Here is a 19,171-nt window from a genome sequence, read left to right on the forward strand (position 1 = left end):
ATTGTTGTTTGTTATATGTCGTGTTGACAGTTGTTTTTTTTTTAATTTTGCGCAAAGCTACACGAGGACTATCTGCGCTAGCCGTCCCTAATTTAGCAGTGTAAGACTTTTAATAACGAATAATGGGTTTGACCGTCATATTATAACGTCCCCTGGTAGTTAAGACACTCGACTCGTAATCCGAGGGTCGCGGGTTCGAATCCCCATCACACCAAACATGCTCACCATTTCAGCCGAGGGGGCGTTATAAAGCGACAGTTAAGATTGTAAGTAATGTTCGTCCAAAGTAAATGTGTTAATTAAAATTCTATTGATAATTAAAACTACTGTTTAAGGAAAAACTTCTAACTGATAAGTCAAAACTAGGAGTAATTAATTATATTACAGTATAGCAATTTGGAAATAATTATATTTTTTGTTTATCCCCACCATCTTATAAACAAATCGAAATCGTCAACTTTAGTTTTTAAGACAATGATTTCTACTTAGAACGTATCTGTTTTTAGTGTTACTGTCGGTAATTCTATATGTATTCCAACAAACACAATTCGTTTCCTGGTTATTATTGTTTATTATTTTGGCATGGTATAGCTTCTCAGAAGACCAATAGCCCAAACATTATGTACGAAACGTGGATAAATTTACATAAAAAAATTGATATAGCGGTTGTGACTGATAAAAATTACTATTTTAATGACTAGCCTTCTTACTGAATATTTACCCAAGGCTTTTGTATGACAACATTCTCTTTTTGTTTTTGACATTCGTATTTTAAAGACATCCTAAGATATATCTGTTAACATTTTATTATCAATGCAAGCGCAGAGACAGAACGAAATTTATTTACATTAAATATAAGTTACTTATACCAAAATATCAATCATTTCTGTAAAGTATCCTTTATTAAGTTTATTTTTTATTAGTTAATCTCACGTATATGATTTCAGTATAAGAATGACTTATAAATAGAGTGTAGCAAAAATAAAACACGCTAATTGAGTACTCTGAAAAAAATGAAGATAATTTTTATCTCTTGTGAGAATAGGTAAAATATGACAACCAATATATACACATCAGAGTTTTTATTATGCCTAAGAAAACCTAACTCACGTAATGAACGGGAATAACCCTAGCCACTGCTTTAAGTTGACTCTCTAAGAATACTAGTGGGTTTTTAAGAAGTTTTGTTTTTATACCAGCCGGTACTAGCTGATGGTCAAATGGCACATCTCAGGTCACTTGCTTCTGGCCAGGAAGCTCCCGTGTTGTCTTCAAACCACCTGTGAGCTAGGACAGAAATAAAACCTGTGTGTAAGGCAGGCAAGAAACTATTCCACCTGTAGCGGTTCGGTCGTTGCCGCTCAGTGAGATCCAACTTGCTGATTGGTTGAAACGTATGAGAGGTTTCCAATGTCAGATTATGCGTGCCCAGTGTGAGTGCAGCACCTAACTGCTAACACACCTAAAGTACAGCGTTAGTTGTAATGTCCTATTGCTTGAGGAAGGCTGAGGTGTCTATGTTGTATATATGTCGGTGGTAGATTTTGATTTACTTATTCAATAGAAACAAACGTAACCGATAGGCTTATTAGAAAATCAGTTGACACGAGAGTTTAGAGAAACCTAGTTAAGTGCTTAAGGCTGATCCTACTGGTACATAGTGTATTGTGTTTATTTCGTCAAACCTATGAAAAAGTGTGTTTGGGATAAGAGCCAGCAAAACGCTATGCTGTCACTGTAAGTATGTTACAAAGTCCAGTTTTCAATTAGATGAAATAAGTATAAACCTGAATATAACTAAACGATCTTCTGAAAGGTAGAGAACACACATATGGTACTTGTAAACTGTACAAAACATAAATTATTTGTAACTGATGTAAGCTAAATTATAGTCCTTAAGATTTTAATTCAATTACTGTAATTCTAATCTACAGACCTGATAGCTGTGTTTTGACTTTTTGTAAAAATACCCTCTGTTATAAATAAAAAATAAAGAGAAAATGACTAGTTGGAACTATAATTTTGATAAATACACGTGTTTTATTCACTTTGACCAACTATATTTGACTACGTTCTTTAGATGCTAGTTTTCATTTCAGCATAAAAACTTCGTAAAATGGGTCTAGTTTTACAATTACTTTGTTATATATAAGTTAAACTTGGGTCTAATATCTTAGAGTTAGTGAATGATTCGACTTTAGTTATATTTTTCGAACTTAGAAATTACTTCTAATGCATAATTTTTAAGAACGTGTGTTCAGCCTTTGCGTGACACGGTGCAATGCATGCTAGTCACATTTAAAAACTTCCCAAACATATTTCTAACACGAAAGAGGATGTTATCCTAAAAAAAAATTGTAATCATACTACAAATGATCCAACATATTTCTGATAGATTCGACTATTATTTAGTGTTTGATTCATAATTACTATATTTTAAACCAAGTCTCTCAATGTGAGCTTTTAAGAATGAGGACCTGAGAAGTCTTATTTATGGTATACAAGTAAAAGCATGAAAAAGAAACCGTGTATAATATTATTTAAAACTTGTTTCTAGATTTAATTTTTATATTCAGTCAAGTCTTCAGAAGCACATGTAAACATATTATGAACAATTTAGCGCAGAAAGACAATACTTTAATACATTTCTACTCTAATTTTCACGAAGTTCTTTATTTAAGTTGACATTAGATTAAAAGAGGAAATTATGTTGTAGACACATTAAACACACGTTATGAATTAGCATAGAGTAACATGGTTGAGACGGGTGGTAAAATTCGAAAGCTCAGAGAAGGATATTTAACGTGATTACATGGATTGTTATTGAGAAGTAGCTTTATCCCAACCACTATTAGACTAATTTATTTCTGTATACAGATATGAGCAAGGCTATCTTTTACTTAAAAGATGACCAACTGTAAGAGGTCTGAATAAAAAATTATTATTGCATGTACAGAAATGTATGGTTCAGTTAGTTGAAATCAGTGTTATTCGATTACGATGATGGACAACAAACTTAGCAATAAAACTAGGAAACAAATATGTGGTGAGGACTTCTGTATCTCAAAATCAGGTGGATGTAGCTGAAACGTGTATATATTTTTTAAATTATCGTGATCGCAGAAACTAAGATAAACTCGTGTGAATACTTTTCTATCTCGTAAATTCGGTACTGAAGGAATAAGTTCACAGCACGTGGACTTTTGGTACACATTTTAAAAGCATTTATCAACGATATAAACAAACAAAAAATAAAAACATCAAAATTTCATTCTTATGTGAATACATTTTTCGTCATAGCCCACGTATTACATTTTTATATGATAAATACACTAATTTTATATAATTATGATTACTAAATTACTTTTAAAAAACAGCATGCTTTAAACAATAAATGTTTTGGTGTTCTTTGTTTTTCTTTTATTGGAAGTAAAATCTATATATCTTCCCTTCGCCAACTTCTAAATATACAAAATGCTTAATACCAAACAAAAACAGCCTCGAACAACAACAAAAGATTTGAATAAAAAAAATCCTTAATTTAGTCTCTGCATTAGATGCTGACGTAAAATTATATTATGTACGAAAATTAAGGACAACATGAACCCAAATATTCTTAACAGCTTAGCAAGCATTTGTACTTCAGAGATTATAATATGTGGAATTTTATCTCTAAAAATAAAACCTTACACACAAAAGCACTGACAAACACTATACCAAGCAAACTAGTAAAATGAAGCATTAGATTGCTAGATTCAAGAACTAGATAGCAAGGTTTCTTGGAATATAAGTAAAGTCAACAAGAGCTCGCGATGTTTCGAATTCCACTTATTCAAACAAGCTCTCTTTTTTCAGAAAAATGAAACGTTTTTATAGAAAAAAGTGCCGCATACGACAAATGGGGTCAGTTAAAAACAAGTATTCATTTTTTGCCCCAAATTTTTGAAGAAATAGGAAGACACAGGTATTTTATGAATAAAAAAATCATAGTATCATCAGCTATAGGCTTGGCATGGTCAGGTGGTTCCTAAGGGTCTTAGGTTCAAATCCCCGTCACACCAAACATGCTCGTCCTTTTAGCCGTGGGTGAGCTATTATGTACGGTCAATCCCACTATTCGTTGGTGAAAGAGTAGCCCAAGAGTTGGCGGTGGGTGGTGATAACTAGTTGCTTTCCCTCTAGTCTTGCACTGCTAAATTAGGGAGGTTAGTGCAGATAGCTCTTGTATCTTTGCGCGAAATCCAAAACAAACAAAAATCATTAGCTACTTAAGCATAAACAGATAACTTTAAACATGTCCAATTTCTGACACATCACTTTAAAAGCGTAATTTTCTGCTTTTTAAACAAATCGACAGAAAACTCATGAAAGTAGGCATTATAAAGTTTTAGGTAATATTTATAAGTAATGAATTTTTTCTCCAATTTATTTTGCATTTCTTGCTCTAGAGAAATGCAATATTGCTAATGGTAATATGATAAGAAATATCGACTAAAATGAAGTTACTAAATGTAATCGCCTCTCTCTCCCTGAAACATACTAAGGTTGGTAAATAAACAACTATTTTATATTCAAGAATTATCTATGGCCAAAAAAACAAAAACAAACCCTAATTGTTAGAATCCTGTGAACATGTCATTACAAAATTGCGTTTTGTGTATTGGATTAAGTTACAGTTCGGATTTAAAGAAACTTAAATATAGAATATGTGAATAAGTTGGTTTATTTCTCGTTATACTTGTCTTTGATTCATGAAATACACATATTTGACGTACACACTCAATACACATGTCTGTTTTATAATTTGTGCTCAAGTAAACTCACGTACGAAAACATATACGCCTAGCAATTTCTTCATCCTGGTAAGCACGTTGGTCACGAAAGCAAAGACCTGACCTAACTGGTAAAATACAGCCTACTATTATAAAACATTACAGCGGTACGGTATGCATTTACTATGGCAGGTAGCCCTTTACTGGTTTCTTTTGTATTTACTGACTTGGCTCTGAAGATATTTACAGGAGTGCACGTTTGAAATGCATATTGAATGAAGACATGTCACGTAGCAATCTTATCTTTATAACTCTGTGTAAATTAAAATTAATATATGCATATATAGTTATTATTATTATTATTTTGCAGAATATTCTTAAGGCCGATGACATCAGTTGGGAGCAATATTCAACCAGAATCGAAAAGAATAATTTCTGTTGATGAGTATGAAGACAGGTTTTCCAGTTAATTTGGCCAGAATAATTATTTTATACTCCGAGTAGAAGAAAAAAAAATAAATTTATAATATTTATATGTATGGATCTAAAAAAATAACATAGAACTTTCTTTTACTGCAGTAGTATTTTTTGGGGTCAACAAGAAGTAAGTTAAAGCTTCTTCATAATGGCCAACAGAATAACTTGGAAATGTTTTGCTAGGTTACAATCAATATTTTTATCAATCATCTTCCTACAATGCTCCGGAGAGTATCTCCAAGAATTCGCACTTTCTGAAGGACTAGGCATTGGAGTAACGATTGGGTACATTGGTCAAAATAATCATCAAAATCCAAAGCCACCTCAACCACCATATTTGATTGTTCCTGTTCCTGGAAGTGCTGTTGATTCCGATCTTTATATCGACCAATCAACTGGAGAAATTAGAACAAGTATAGTTTTTGATCGAGAACTGAGAAACTATTATTCTTTCGTTGCTATTCCATTGAGCGGAGAAAATATCCGAGTGATGATTAAAGTGCTTGATGAAAATGATAATGCCCCAGAGTTTCCAATTCCAGTAATGACTATTGCTTTTCCAGAAAATACACCGCGTGACGTAAAACGCACGTTAAATCCCGCCAAAGATCGCGATCTAGGAATTTTTAATACTCAGAGGTATGAAATTGTTTCAGGAAACACAAATAATGCATTCCGACTCTCATCGCATCGAGAGCGAGATGAAGTTTTGTATCTTGATTTGCAAATTAATGGTTTCCTAGACCGCGAGACAATTCCATTCTATAGCCTAGTGATTGAAGCGTTTGATGGTGGAAATCCGCCGAATAAAGGTACAATGAGAGTAAATATTACCATTCAAGATGTAAATGATAATCAGCCAATATTTAATCAGAGTCGTTATTTTGCTACTGTTGCTGAAAATGCCACTATTAACACTAGTGTGTTGCGTGTCTTTGCTACTGATACCGATACTGAAGAAAACGGAAAGGTTTCATATTCTATAAATAGGCGCCAGAGTGACAGAGAAAAATATTTTGTAAATGATCCAAAAACGGGAGTAATTTTTGTCAATAGACCACTAGATTTTGAATCCCGTGATGTGCACGAGCTGGTCGTTGTAGCAAGAGACAATGGAGCTCAACCTTTGGAGACCACAACGTTTGTGTCCATCCGGGTCACAGACGTTAACGACAATCAACCAACCATCAATCTCATCTTTCTTAGTGACGACGCTTCCCCAAAGATTTCTGAAAGTGCAGGTCTTGGGGAATTTGTTGCAAGAATTAGTGTGAATGACCCTGATTCGAAGGAAGAATATGCTAATGTATCCGTAACTTTAGATGGAGGAAATGGTCATTTCGGGCTGACCACACAGGATAACATAATTTACCTTGTGATTGTTTCTCATCCACTAGATAGGGAAGCCAAACCCATGTATAAGATGATTGTCAAGGCCACTGATAAAGGTAACCCTCCTCTAAATACATCCCGTGCATTTGAACTAGCAGTAACCGATACGAACGACAATGCACCAGAATTTGATAAAACTGTGTATTATGCAAATGTTTTAGAGGTTACTGATCCGGGAACGTCGGTATTTCAACTGTTTGCTGTAGATCGCGACGAAGGAAACAATTCTGTTATTACATATTCAATCAAAGATACCCCAGAAACACACTCGCATTGGTTTCAGATTAATAGCAAAACAGGTCTCATTACTACAAGAGGCCATATTGATTGTGAAACAAATCCAACTCCTCAAGTCATAGTAGTGGCTTCTGATAGAGGTTCGCCACCTTTATCCTCCAGTGCTACTGTCATTGTGGCCATAAGTGACGTCAACGACAACGAACCTATCTTCGATCAGAGCTTTTACAATATAACAATTAAAGAAGACGAGCAAATTGGAAAGTGTGTTCTGAAGGTAGGTACATCAGTGTTTTACTGTTGTTGTTGTTATGGCAGTTGAAAAATGTGTATCATGAACAAGGACAGCGAATTAGTTCTTTTCAATTTAGACCACACGTCCATTAAGCAATTAATATTTATGTTTACATAACTTAATGACACTATGATATTACTGTTTCTTGTTAAAATTTCATAATTATTTTTTTCTAGAAAGTGTCAGAGTTTACTGGTGAAATATACAGGACAATTGGTTAGAAGACTTAACTCTTCTTTGCATGTTATATTGTGTCAAATATACACAGACAGTCATGAAACAAAGCAACTGAATATTTATGTGAATGAAATTACACATAGAAAGAAATATGGCCCACATGTAATTATGACTGTAACAAATCGAAAGTGTTTTTATTTGCATTTACAGCAGAATGCTGATAGTATGTTTCTGAAATTTGGCTGAATATTACAGCATTGTAAAGGATTCCGTGACACAAAATTTAGGCCTGGCATGGCCTAGCGCGTTAAGGCGTGCGCTTCGTAATCTGAGGGTCGCGGGTTCGCGCCCGAGTCGCGCCAAAACATGCTCGCCCTCCCAGCCGTGGGGGCGTTATAAAGTGACGGTCAATCCCACTATTCGTTGGTAAAAGAGTAGCCCAAGAGTTGGCGGTGGGTGGTGATGACTAGCTGCCTTCCCTCTAGTCTTACACTGCTAAATTAGGGACGGCTAGCACAGATAGCCCTCGAGTTGCTTTGTGCGAAATTCCAAAACAAACAAACAAACAAACAGACACAAAATTTATTCTTCGCTCAGGCTCTTTGAAGTGTTTTCATAAATTGGTCGCGTTCTAGTTTCTACCAATATTTTCCACTTTAATTTTATTAAGGTTAACTAATTCGTTTCCCTACAGCATGGGTACTCACTAAATACAGTTTTTGGTATATCTAGGCTAGTGTCCTTCATGTGGTAGTTATACTGTTGTTACACAAGGTGACACTATCTTTTATTTTATTTTTCCATCTGCAAGTACGAAACCGGGCCAACAGTCCAGTAGGTTTATGGCTATAACTATATTCGTACAACCTGTTTTGTCGTGCTGTGCTTGGGATGTAATTGGCAATGTCATTTGCACGAGTTCTTCATATTCGTATTCTTGTCATGTAACCACGTAACCACTGTACGTTCGTGGAACTGAATTTACTGGGCCAAATTTGACTGTTTAAATTTATTTTATTTCCTTACAACGATGGCTCTACAATGCAAAATCATCCATTTTTGTTGACTAAGTTATATTGTATACTTAGATATTATTCTACGTAGGTGTTTCATATAAACTACTGTTGGGAATGCAATCTCGTATTGTTATGGTATACATTAAAAAAAAAAATTATTATTCTGAACATTTATTTCTAGTCAAACATGATGAGGCAGATAGATTCGGTTTGCGTTGAAACTGCCAGAGGGAAAAACCGTTAGCGTCTGTTCCCCGATTTGTTAAAGCATAACGCTGATGTCTGGGGCCAGTGTTCAGGTGCCATTATCTGACCTTGTAATTCTGATTTGACGTCGTCTTTTCTTTATTTCCTGTTCTCGGACGCTCGTGTTTCTTTGCATCACATTATACTGTCAGAAAATTGTCTTTATGCCTCTTTTTAATTTTGTAAGTTAAAGTTCTTTCTAGTTCCTTTGTTTTCTGTCATTTTCCCGAGATACTTTATTTCTTCATGGGAGATTTCACAAAGTGCTTATAATAGTCTTATTTTTCTATAATTTAAAAGTTTCACAATGTTTTAAATATTGGTAACTAAAACGATAGTTAAGCGTACAAAGCATGTTTAACATACTAAATAAAGTTATTTATTTTGAATGTGTGCACAGTAGGAGACATTTTATTAGCTCCAGGGTGTTTATATACATGGACAGATGTTTCCTTGTCTTAAGATGTTTTTTTGCTCTTTGTGCAACAGGTGCACGAACACGTGTGGCATCGTAACACGTTGTGGCAGGTAAGTCCTAAGTGGGCGTATCAGGTGCTACTCGTTCACCTTTTGAATATACGTACACGTGACAGTACATGTATCAAAATGGAATCAAGGATATTCTTAAGAGTCAAACATTATCATAATAATCGATTAGGCTTACAACACTGCATGATTAGAACTACGGAATACTTCATCTTAGTAGTGCTCTTCCTAGTTGGTAGTTTACTTCATAGCAAGTCTGATTAATTTATTCAGAGTTGGCCTACTTGCAGTTGAACCTCAACAACTTATCGATTTTTAGAAACCGGAAGTGATTGATATGACAGGAACAAAAACAAATTATGCACCACGTACAGAACTAGAAGCTCTCATTAAAACCCGTGACTTTAATGCTTCGCGAATTGACTTTGAAATACATGCTAAAAGAACTGAATTCGGATTTACAGAGCAAAAACAATAAAACAATGCTTATTACTGCTAATTAAGCGAACAGCTTCTGGTGACTACTTCTCGTTTATTAAAAAGTAACAGTTGCTTAACATCAATTTAATCTAAAATAGTGATAATAATTACATTATATCAAAAGAAAAATGCTAAGTTACTAGTCGACTTCACTTCAAGAAGAGAGACCTTTTGGTGAAAAATATGATCTCGATCTCATGTGAAAAAAAGTTAAAAGAAAGAAGAAAAAGCATGTGTTTGATGTATTTTCTTTGTACATAATGTATCTCTGTGTTATTAGATTTAAAATTATATCTTGTTAAAAACAACTAGTCCAAATTTCTTACAGTTTTGGAAAATTGATATGTTGGTTTAGTTAGTTTGTTTTTTCAACATGAAAACGCAAAAGATACATATCTACATAATTGCAGGACCGATAATCTAATAATATACAAAATAAATTCGTGATTAAAATCGTATTTCTTTAGTTTGGCAAATGTTATTGAACTAAAACAAGTCTGTGTTCAACAAACAAAAATGCTTAGAGAGTTTCTAATTAAACACCCTTTTGTGAAATCTATTAGTCTCACTGTTTATATTATGAGTAAATTTTTAACAAAAGAACCTGTTGGGAAAGCTTTTGTTAACAGTTTAGGATGTTGTGAATAGTCTTGCAAAATAACATGCGACCCACAAAAATGATTTATAACACCTCAACGTAGCAGTAACTAACATAATATATTGCTTCTTCCTGATGTATCTTTAAAGAATGACACCAGTTAAGACTAACTGAACCCCTTGAGACATGACTAATTCAATGGTGAATAGTTTGTTGTTGTTTTTTGTACGTAGATGGTACACGGGGCAAATGGAATATTCGTGTCACTCACCTTTCATAGGACCAACATCTGGCAAATTGTCGAAACATCTTGAAATATGCTTTGCGTTTCGTAGTAACTTGTTGCAGTATCACTGGATAGAAGAATTTACATTACCTTAACTATAAGAGATATTCTTTGATTATCTTACAAAGGAAACAAACTTATACTTAATTTTGCATAAATAGGGTAACATAAAAAATGATTATGGAAATGAAGAGATGACCGAGATAAAAGAAGATAAGGGCAGACTTTCCCGACCTGGCATAACCAAGTGGTTAGGACGCTCGACTCGTAACATGAGGGTCGCGGGTCCGAATCCTCGTCACGCCAAATATGTTTTGCCCTTTCAGCCGTGGGGGCGTTATAATATTACAGTCAATCCCATTATTCGGTATTAAAAGAGTAGCGCAAGAGTTGGCGGTGGGTGGTGATGAGTAGCTGCTGCTTTCTGCTAGTCTTACATTGCTAAATTAGGGGCGGCAAGCACAGAAAACCCTCGTGTAGCTTTGCGTTACATTAAAAAACCAACTGATCTTCACTGAGGAGAAAAAGGAATACGATGGCTAAAAATGTTATGAATCTTTCAAGTCGTCTTGCAACAGACCTTGTTCTTCTAAAGCCTTTTGTTTGTCCTTTTCTGCTTATTTTTACTTTAATATTTAGTTGAGGTTCTTATTATGCTCTAGGTTTATCAAGATAAATAATAATTTAGGCTGTAAGCAAATAAGCCTCATATAAAGATTATTGACTAAGTTATGATAAAACGTTTTTGAACATGCATATTGGTAAGCCATGTTTTATAGCCACAACCGATATGTAATCGCAATTATTCAGAAGGTATCCAACAACTTTTGTCCTTGTTTAGCGTTACGTAGGTTTGTGATGCCACTAAAGATTGATGGCTTTTGGAAGGGCTATGTTACAACCATCCAATACTTACGTAATGACTTTAGAAAACAGAGGAATGTGGAGCGACAGAATCATCGCAAAAAAAAAAGACTTACAATAATTTGTACCCAAACCGTGGTAAGCAAAATACAGTGTTGCTTGTAACAGGTGAGAATCCAAAAACACAAAGTTTAGTAGCAAAAATTGTTCGTGTACCCTAGGCTACAGTGCGTAAGATAATCAAGAAACATCTCGTCTTGGAAAAGGGACACAAGCCACCTGAGCACGAGTTGCTTCTACGAAATATTCATTCAGCTAAGTAGCTGGAGAATGAAAAGTTATTTATGCTCTTTTTATACAAATACTTACAGGTCAAATCATTGGGCGCAGCGCATATGGATTTCTTCGTAACTGGACTGTTGGAATCAGAGCCGTCCAACCATCATTTCCATACACCAGAGGAATTAAGGAAAGCATGCAAGTGGGAGAAGTGTGCTGTTAACCTGACAGCTTTATGATTGAGCCTTTTGTAAGGAAAACTACTGCATAGTTACTGTGAAGATGCGTGATTATCAGATGCAGCGTAAAACGTGCCAATGAAAATATCACTCAACTCTCAATAGAAGTAGTCTAATATAACCAATGTTTTCTTTTAAAAAATGCATCACGAAAATTCATCACAACTGACTTCTCTGTCGAAATATTAAAAAAACCATTGTAAAAAGGGTTGTTCACGATCTATAGTATCAATTTGCATGTGTATTCATTTTGCCTCTCAACATCTCCGTGAATTGTGACTACACAGATTAAAGACTGATTCTGTAACTGTATTAGCAATGGAAATGTGGTGCATTGTTAAGTGCCATGGCATCTAAAATGAACCCTTCCCTCTCGATTGTCTTATGTTTTATGAATACAAAATTATGTTATGCTAAATACTGTAGAGTAATTCCAACAGGTAAAAACAGGCTACTTCATATCTGATAATAGCCATACACCAGCGAGGCCAGGTATGGCCAAGCGCGTAAGGCGTGCGACTCCTAATCCGAGGGTCGCGGGTTCGCGCCCGCGTCGCGCTAAACATGCTCGCTCTCCCAGCCGTGGGGGTGTATAATGTGACGGTCAATCCTACTTTTCGTTGGTAAAAGAGTAGCCCAAGAGTTGGCGGTGGGTGGTGATGACTAGCTGCCTTCCCTCTAGTCTTACACTGCTAAATTAGGGACAGATAGCCCTCGAGTAGCTTTGTGCGAAATTCCCAAAACAAACCATACACCAGCGACTGAGAACAGCAAGATAACTAGCTTCTCACAGGATCGTGTGGGTAGAAGTCAACCAAAAAACAACGGTATATTTCAACTGAACAGGAATCCCTGTTTAGAACTGTTAACAATATAATTCAAACAGACTTAGGTATAGCAAAGAAGCACAAGATTGAGCCTTACTTTGCTGCTTGGTTCAGTATTTTATGATTGTTTTTAATGAAGGGGAAAAATACTTTATTAAATTTTACACATTAAAACTAGTTTTGTTGTTTACTTTTGTAACTACTGCTAAAAAATACAGATTTATTTGAGGTATTTGATATCAACATTGTTACTAGTTAACGTACGTGTTGAAAGCACGTAGAAGACATAGGAGCCCCAGGATGACATAGTGGATGGGTCACATCTAAACGACGAGCTCTCTTTGTAACTCTTCCCGAAGGGTTGGGCTAAGAATTTAGTGACAATCAATTCACCCCATATGTATCAAGGATAATTCACTTATAGGTGTGACATAGTTGTTAATGTTATCGTGTTTTCATTATCAAAACTTAATGGTTTCTATTATTTGTATTATCATATTGCTAGTCAGGAGATCTGCGGACTAAATTAATTTCAACGATAGGCCCAGCATGGCCAGGTGGTTAAGGCACTCAGCTCGTAATACGAGTGTCTCGGGTTTGAGTCCCTATCACACCAAACATGTTCGCCCTTTCAGCCGCGAGGGCGTTAAAATGTTACAGTCAATCCCACTATTCGTTGGTAAAAGAATAGTCCAAGAGTTGGCAGTGGGTGGTGATGACTAACTGCCCTCCCTCTAGTCTTACACAGCTAAATTAGGGACGGCTAGCGCAGATAGACCTTGTGCAGCTTTGCGCGAATTTAAACAAAAAACATAATTTCTGTGAAAAACGATCAGTGTTATTCAGTGTAACAAACATGATTAAATACGTTTGTTTGAATGACCAAATTACCATCTATCGTTATTCTTCACCCCCCCAAGGGGATAGCTATAAGTTTACGGACGTAGAACGCTAAAATCCAAAGTTCGATTCACACGATGGAAAAGTCCCTAAAGCTCATTTGAAGAAATTTATTCAATCATATTTTTACACTGAATAACACTGATCGTTTTTCGCTGAAATTAATTTATTCTGCAGATCTCCTGACGTTTCTGATTAAACACAATCGAACATGTAACTGACAAGTAAACTATGGTGTGAGATTGTTTGTTTTGAATTTCGCTCAAAGCTACACGAGGTTGATCTGCACCAGCCGTCCTTAATTTAGCTGTGCAAGACTAGAGGGAAGGTAGTTAGTCATCACAACCCACCGTCAACTCTTTGGCTACTCTTTTAGCAACCAATAGTGGGACTGATTGTAACTTTATAATGTCCCCGCGGCTGAAAGGGCGAGCATATTTAGTGTGACGGGGAGTGGGACTCGCGAGCCAAGTTCCTTAACCATCTGGCCATGCCGGGCCGTGGTGTAAGAAGTTACAAATCTGAATTTATTGTGTGATTCGTAGTATTTTCCTACATTTGAAAAAGTTCAAGATATTCCACATAAAATTTTACCATTTTTCGTAACTTATACAAATTAAGCAATAATACAATTCAAGAAATGTGCAGGCTTAGACCAAATAATGAAACAACAAAAAATGCTTTAAGTTTAAATGTATTCGTTCTTTTGTTATATAATTTCTTTTTATGCAAATTTAAAGTTTTTTTCGAAAGAGACTTAAACTAGAATAATGGTTTGATTATCACGTCTACAGAATTTCCCGGAAACGAGCCAACTTAGTAACCTACTTATAATACTTGTCGACGGTTAAAACTTGCTTAAGTTTGCTTTGGTAAAGAATAATTTTTTTTCAAACAAGCAAGAATCATGAACGTACATGTTTCTTTCTTAAAATCTGTTCACAAGCTTCTGTTAGGTAAAATAAAAAAAAAATAACAATGCACATAGTTCTGGTTACATCTCAAATTATTCGCTTGGCTGTGAGTGAGATGACGCATACTCAGCCAGCCGTGTTTGAAACATAGCCCCAAAAAGGGCGGGAAAAAAGATCAGCATAAATGTATTTAACATGCAAGTGTAGTCTAGACAGAAACTGAGTTAGGGTCTTGAGAAATAGCAAGGCAGAGAGAATTCGTAGCATTGTGAAAACTTTGTTTTTGTAATGCGCCACTAAAGAGCGTGGGAGAACAACACAAGAGAAATGCTTTCTACCTACGAGTACTGCTGAATTTACTAAAACCGCGGCAACAAACGCGCAAGCATAAATTTAATGAAAAAAGCTACTTCACGTTTAAGGTTCAGCCTAGTGAGGCTCAAGTGTTGCTAAAATGTGATAATACTGTAATAAAACAAGCAAAATTACACAGTAACATGCAATGAACTGTGAAAAAGAAAATTCACAGAAGTCATTGATTTTTTCACGTCCTCTCATTTTAATTTTTTAGCTGATTGTGTAATCTGGGGCAGTTCTAAAATTTCTTCTTTTGTTTATAGTAAAAATTTTCAAAAGTAAAAAGACATGTCAGAAAATGCAAGAGATTGATATTTTTTAACGATTGCAAGTAGTTTTTTTCATGTCACTAGAAGCCTACTGATTATTCCTTTAACACTTACATAAATAAAGCTTATCGAACACTAGGTCAAACGGCAAAAAAAGAAGCGTATTTCCATCAGTTTCAAAATAAGATTTTACGAAAATGATTTTCAATATCAACGTTTCAATTCACTTTTGTTACTTGGCCTACAGTCGTCATTATGGCGACTGTTATTATTACCTTGAAATTAAGGTATGGCAATATAATGTCCTTTGATGGCATAGCGGCAAGTCAGAAAACTATATATTAAATATCTAATTTCGACACGCGTGGCGGGTAGAGTACAAATTGCCCGTTGTGTAGGTTTGTGTTTAAGAACAAACAAGAGAGAACCGAGGATTTTCATGCAGATTAAGAAGCATGGGTTCTCTGTATTGATTTTATTTTCTGTAATTTCAAGAAACATTTACTTTGGTTTGTTTTGAATTTCGCGCAAAGCTACTCGAGGGCTGTCTGCGCTAGCCGTCGCTAATTTACAGTGTAAAACTAGATGGAAGACAGCTAGCCATCTAGTTGAGATTGCCAACTCTTGAGCGACTCTTTTACCAACGAATAGTGGAATTGACCGTCACATAATAACGCTCCTACGGCTGAAAGAGCGAACATGTATGACGGGGATTTCAACCCGCGACCCTTGCATTACGAGTTGAGTGCTTTAACCAACTGGCCATTCACTTTGTAAAACAACATGAGTCAGCTGTATTTGAATTTGATGTATGTAAAGCATTTCATAAACTACCCTTAGGCATTTTAGCTTTCAGATGTTGTGCAAAATTTTAAGTGATTCCAACCGTATTTTATAGAATATCAGTAATATTTCAAAATATAACACCGTTTAGAAATGCTGTCTTCCGACTAAAAGTATGCATGTATTTACCTAAACTTATCCTCTAATATGGAATGAATCAAGCTTATTGACACCTACTTCACGTGCGAGTATTTTTATTTTTTGTTGCATAAAATCTTCTGTTTGTGTACAAAAGATCGTTCTTTTAAGTTTAGGTTGTACTAAACTTAAAAATGGTTTTTATATGAACGTATGTGATTTTTAATTTACCTCAGATATTAACTGTAATTAAAAAATTCATCTTATGACATATTTACTGTTCTTAGAATTCATAAATCGAGATCCACTTCGAACAAAAGTTCTTCTAGTAAGCAGAAATGACTTTTTTTGTCTTGCATTGCACACCTTAATGACCTAAAAATATATGTCTGAGATACTACTTTAGCTAATAACCTCACATAGACAGGTGATTGGGTGGTTTTTGCTGTGGAATGGAGACATGAAAGAAGTTACCGTCTTACTTTACCACATGGAATAGTTACAATGGTATGGCGTAAAAGACGATAAGGACGAATACTATTTAGGCTTTTGAGAAACAGAGATCGCGTGCAGCCCTCGCTGAAGTTAGGCTTAGCAAGCTTTGCCTCTAGGCGTCATATATACACCTATACCAAAGATCAAAGAAAGTGGGGAAATGGAAGGGGGTTGTTCCGATTGTTCTTTAATTTAGACAACATATTTTCCCGGACTCATTCCATCGGTCATTCACACAACACGACCAACACGTGTAACAATCTTTTTCCACCCGGCAACTGGTAAGAATTTAGACCTGTTTTTATGCGATCACAAAGCTTGCTGGCACATCTGAGATTCGATTCGCTTATAACTGACTCGATGCAACGTCATAGCGGAGAGATCACCAAATCTTTTCGGTGTTCTTAAATCGCCGTCCCATCTGACCCAACACGATTTCTGTGGGAAACCCCTTCTTAAAATAATCTAAACATACAAACAAGTTCTTACTACGATATCGTCATGTGCTAATAATAAATGCAAGAACTCAATCGACAACCATTCTTTTTCTTTTCACAAAAAACATTATAATTTACAGTGTGCATATAAATAAGTTCTGTTTAAATTGTTCATTGGTATATATATAACTACGCTACGACATTAGTACTGAAGATATTCCACATTATTTTCTTTTCAATTAAAACGGGGGAAAGGACATGGTGGGCCGCGAATCCAATGATATATACGGTTCGAATTCCGCTGCCGCAAATTCTCAGCATTTCCAGGTCGTGAAAGCATTATAACAGTGCCAATCAAATATATCTATTCGAATAGAATATCTTAACAGTTAGCGGCAGGTTATGTTGACTAGCTACCTTCCTTATATTCTATTAGCCGAAAATTAGGGTTGGCTGATAAGATAACTTTGCATGAATATTCAAAGGAGTAAACAGTCAATAAAAAAAAAAAAATATTTTCGTGGTTGACATAGATCATATGTGTCCTCATGACTTAGGAGTAACTTAACTTTAACTAAGACTCAGCTTATGCTCAATTTAATACTCTAATATTGATACCTTTAGAACTTTATTCTCCCTTGTTGCCTCACGTTGGGACAACGGTAAGCCTTTCAACACCCGTGGAGGGAAAAGCACAGATAGTCGATTTCGTAGCTTTGTACTTACACAAAACTGCTAGTTTCCCTAAATTCTTTAATATTTCAGAAGGATGCGATTTCGATGCAAAAGAGAAATACTAAGGTAAAAACCTCAATAAACTTTATAAGTTCTCACATCATTTTCTTAGCGAGAAAAAAAAAATCAATATTTCTAATATCCAGATTCTTCAGACTTGTGTTTCTACAATCACACTCAATTTTATTAACGTTTCTAGTTATTGGTTACAAGGAATGTTAAACTTTCTCAAAAATGTTAACCAGAATCCGATGTGCAAGTAAAAGCTTTAATTTAATATAGCCACTGCAGGTTAGTTATACACCTGCCAAAAATGTTAATGGTTCAGAAACGTAAATATACAATATAAATTACCAAAATTTTGCAATATACTTTTTTAAGAATGGGTAAAATGAACAGTTAAGAAAAGAGAATTTTTTAAAAATTATGTTGCCCTTAAACTAAATTTGTAGTTTTAAGGTTTTTATTTCCAATAGTTTGATTTATCCTCTGGGAGACTGGTCAGTTCGTCTATTCATTTACAATTTGAAATATCTCCTAAATCAATTTCCCAATCTGTGATCCTCAAGCTCTGTTCAGGTGTTCCGTCTAAAGGTTGCATACTTACGGAAAAATAGCATCAGTATTGTGGTCCGCCACGATAAAAAGAAGAAAAAAAAAAAAACAGGTAGTCCGCGCGATAAAAAGAAAATTCAGATGGTTCGCAAACAAATATACTTTCTGAAAACCATTGCTCTAAACTATTAATGTGTAAACGTGTTATTACAGAATACGAAATCCAGTTGTTGTACAAACATATTTGAAATAAACATGCATTAGAAGACTCTATCTCTGTGAGAGAATAGAAATAAGCCATTAGATATTGCTTATGTTAACAGTTAATAAATGTGTGTTTATGTTTGTTTTTAGAATTTCGCACAAAGCTACTCGAGGGCTATCTGTGCTAGCTGTCCCTAATTTAGCAGTGTAAGACTAGAGGGAAGGCAGCTAGTCATCACCACCCACCGCCAACTCTTGGGCTACTCTTTTACCAACGAATAGTGGGATTGACCGTCACATTATAACGCCCCCACGGCTAAAAGGGCGAGCATGTTTGGCGCGACGGGAATGCGAACCCGCGACCCTCAGATTACGAGTCGCAGGCCTTAACACGCTTGGCCATGCCGGCCCAGTTAATAAATACATTCATGTATGAATTATGAAAAACATTTCTTAGCATGAAGATATGAATTTTTTAAGTTAACTCAGAATAGTTCTTAAGGGAAGGCTTTGGAGGGAAAAAAATCACCATTGTTCAGTCATAATATTTCTGTGTAAATATCCTCGGTGGCACAGTGGTAGGCTTGAATTTCGGGTTTGATTCCTAAGGGTGCTAGAGCAGAGAGAGCCCATTCTGCGCTCAACATCAAATAAGCAAATAATACGAAAATAGTTAATGTTCACCAAGAGGTTTTCTTATAATACTGATGATA

General features: G+C 35.4%; 1 protein-coding gene across 1 annotated transcript in view; it reads left to right on the plus strand.

Moving 5' to 3' along the window:
* Nucleotides 1–1,423: 1,423 nt before the first annotated feature.
* Nucleotides 1,424–19,171, plus strand: part of LOC143253215 (protein dachsous-like) — a 123,444-nt gene continuing 105,696 nt past the window's right edge. The window contains exons 1-2 of the mRNA XM_076506680.1: nucleotides 1,424–1,737; nucleotides 5,143–7,155. Of these exons, the coding sequence (XP_076362795.1) occupies nucleotides 5,398–7,155 (1,758 nt within the window). The 5' untranslated portion in view covers nucleotides 1,424–1,737; nucleotides 5,143–5,397. The remainder of the gene's footprint in view (nucleotides 1,738–5,142; nucleotides 7,156–19,171) is intronic.

Source organism: Tachypleus tridentatus, chromosome 6, assembly GCF_004210375.1.
Source record: "Tachypleus tridentatus isolate NWPU-2018 chromosome 6, ASM421037v1, whole genome shotgun sequence".
Classification (NCBI taxonomy): Eukaryota; Metazoa; Arthropoda; class Merostomata; order Xiphosura; family Limulidae; genus Tachypleus; species Tachypleus tridentatus.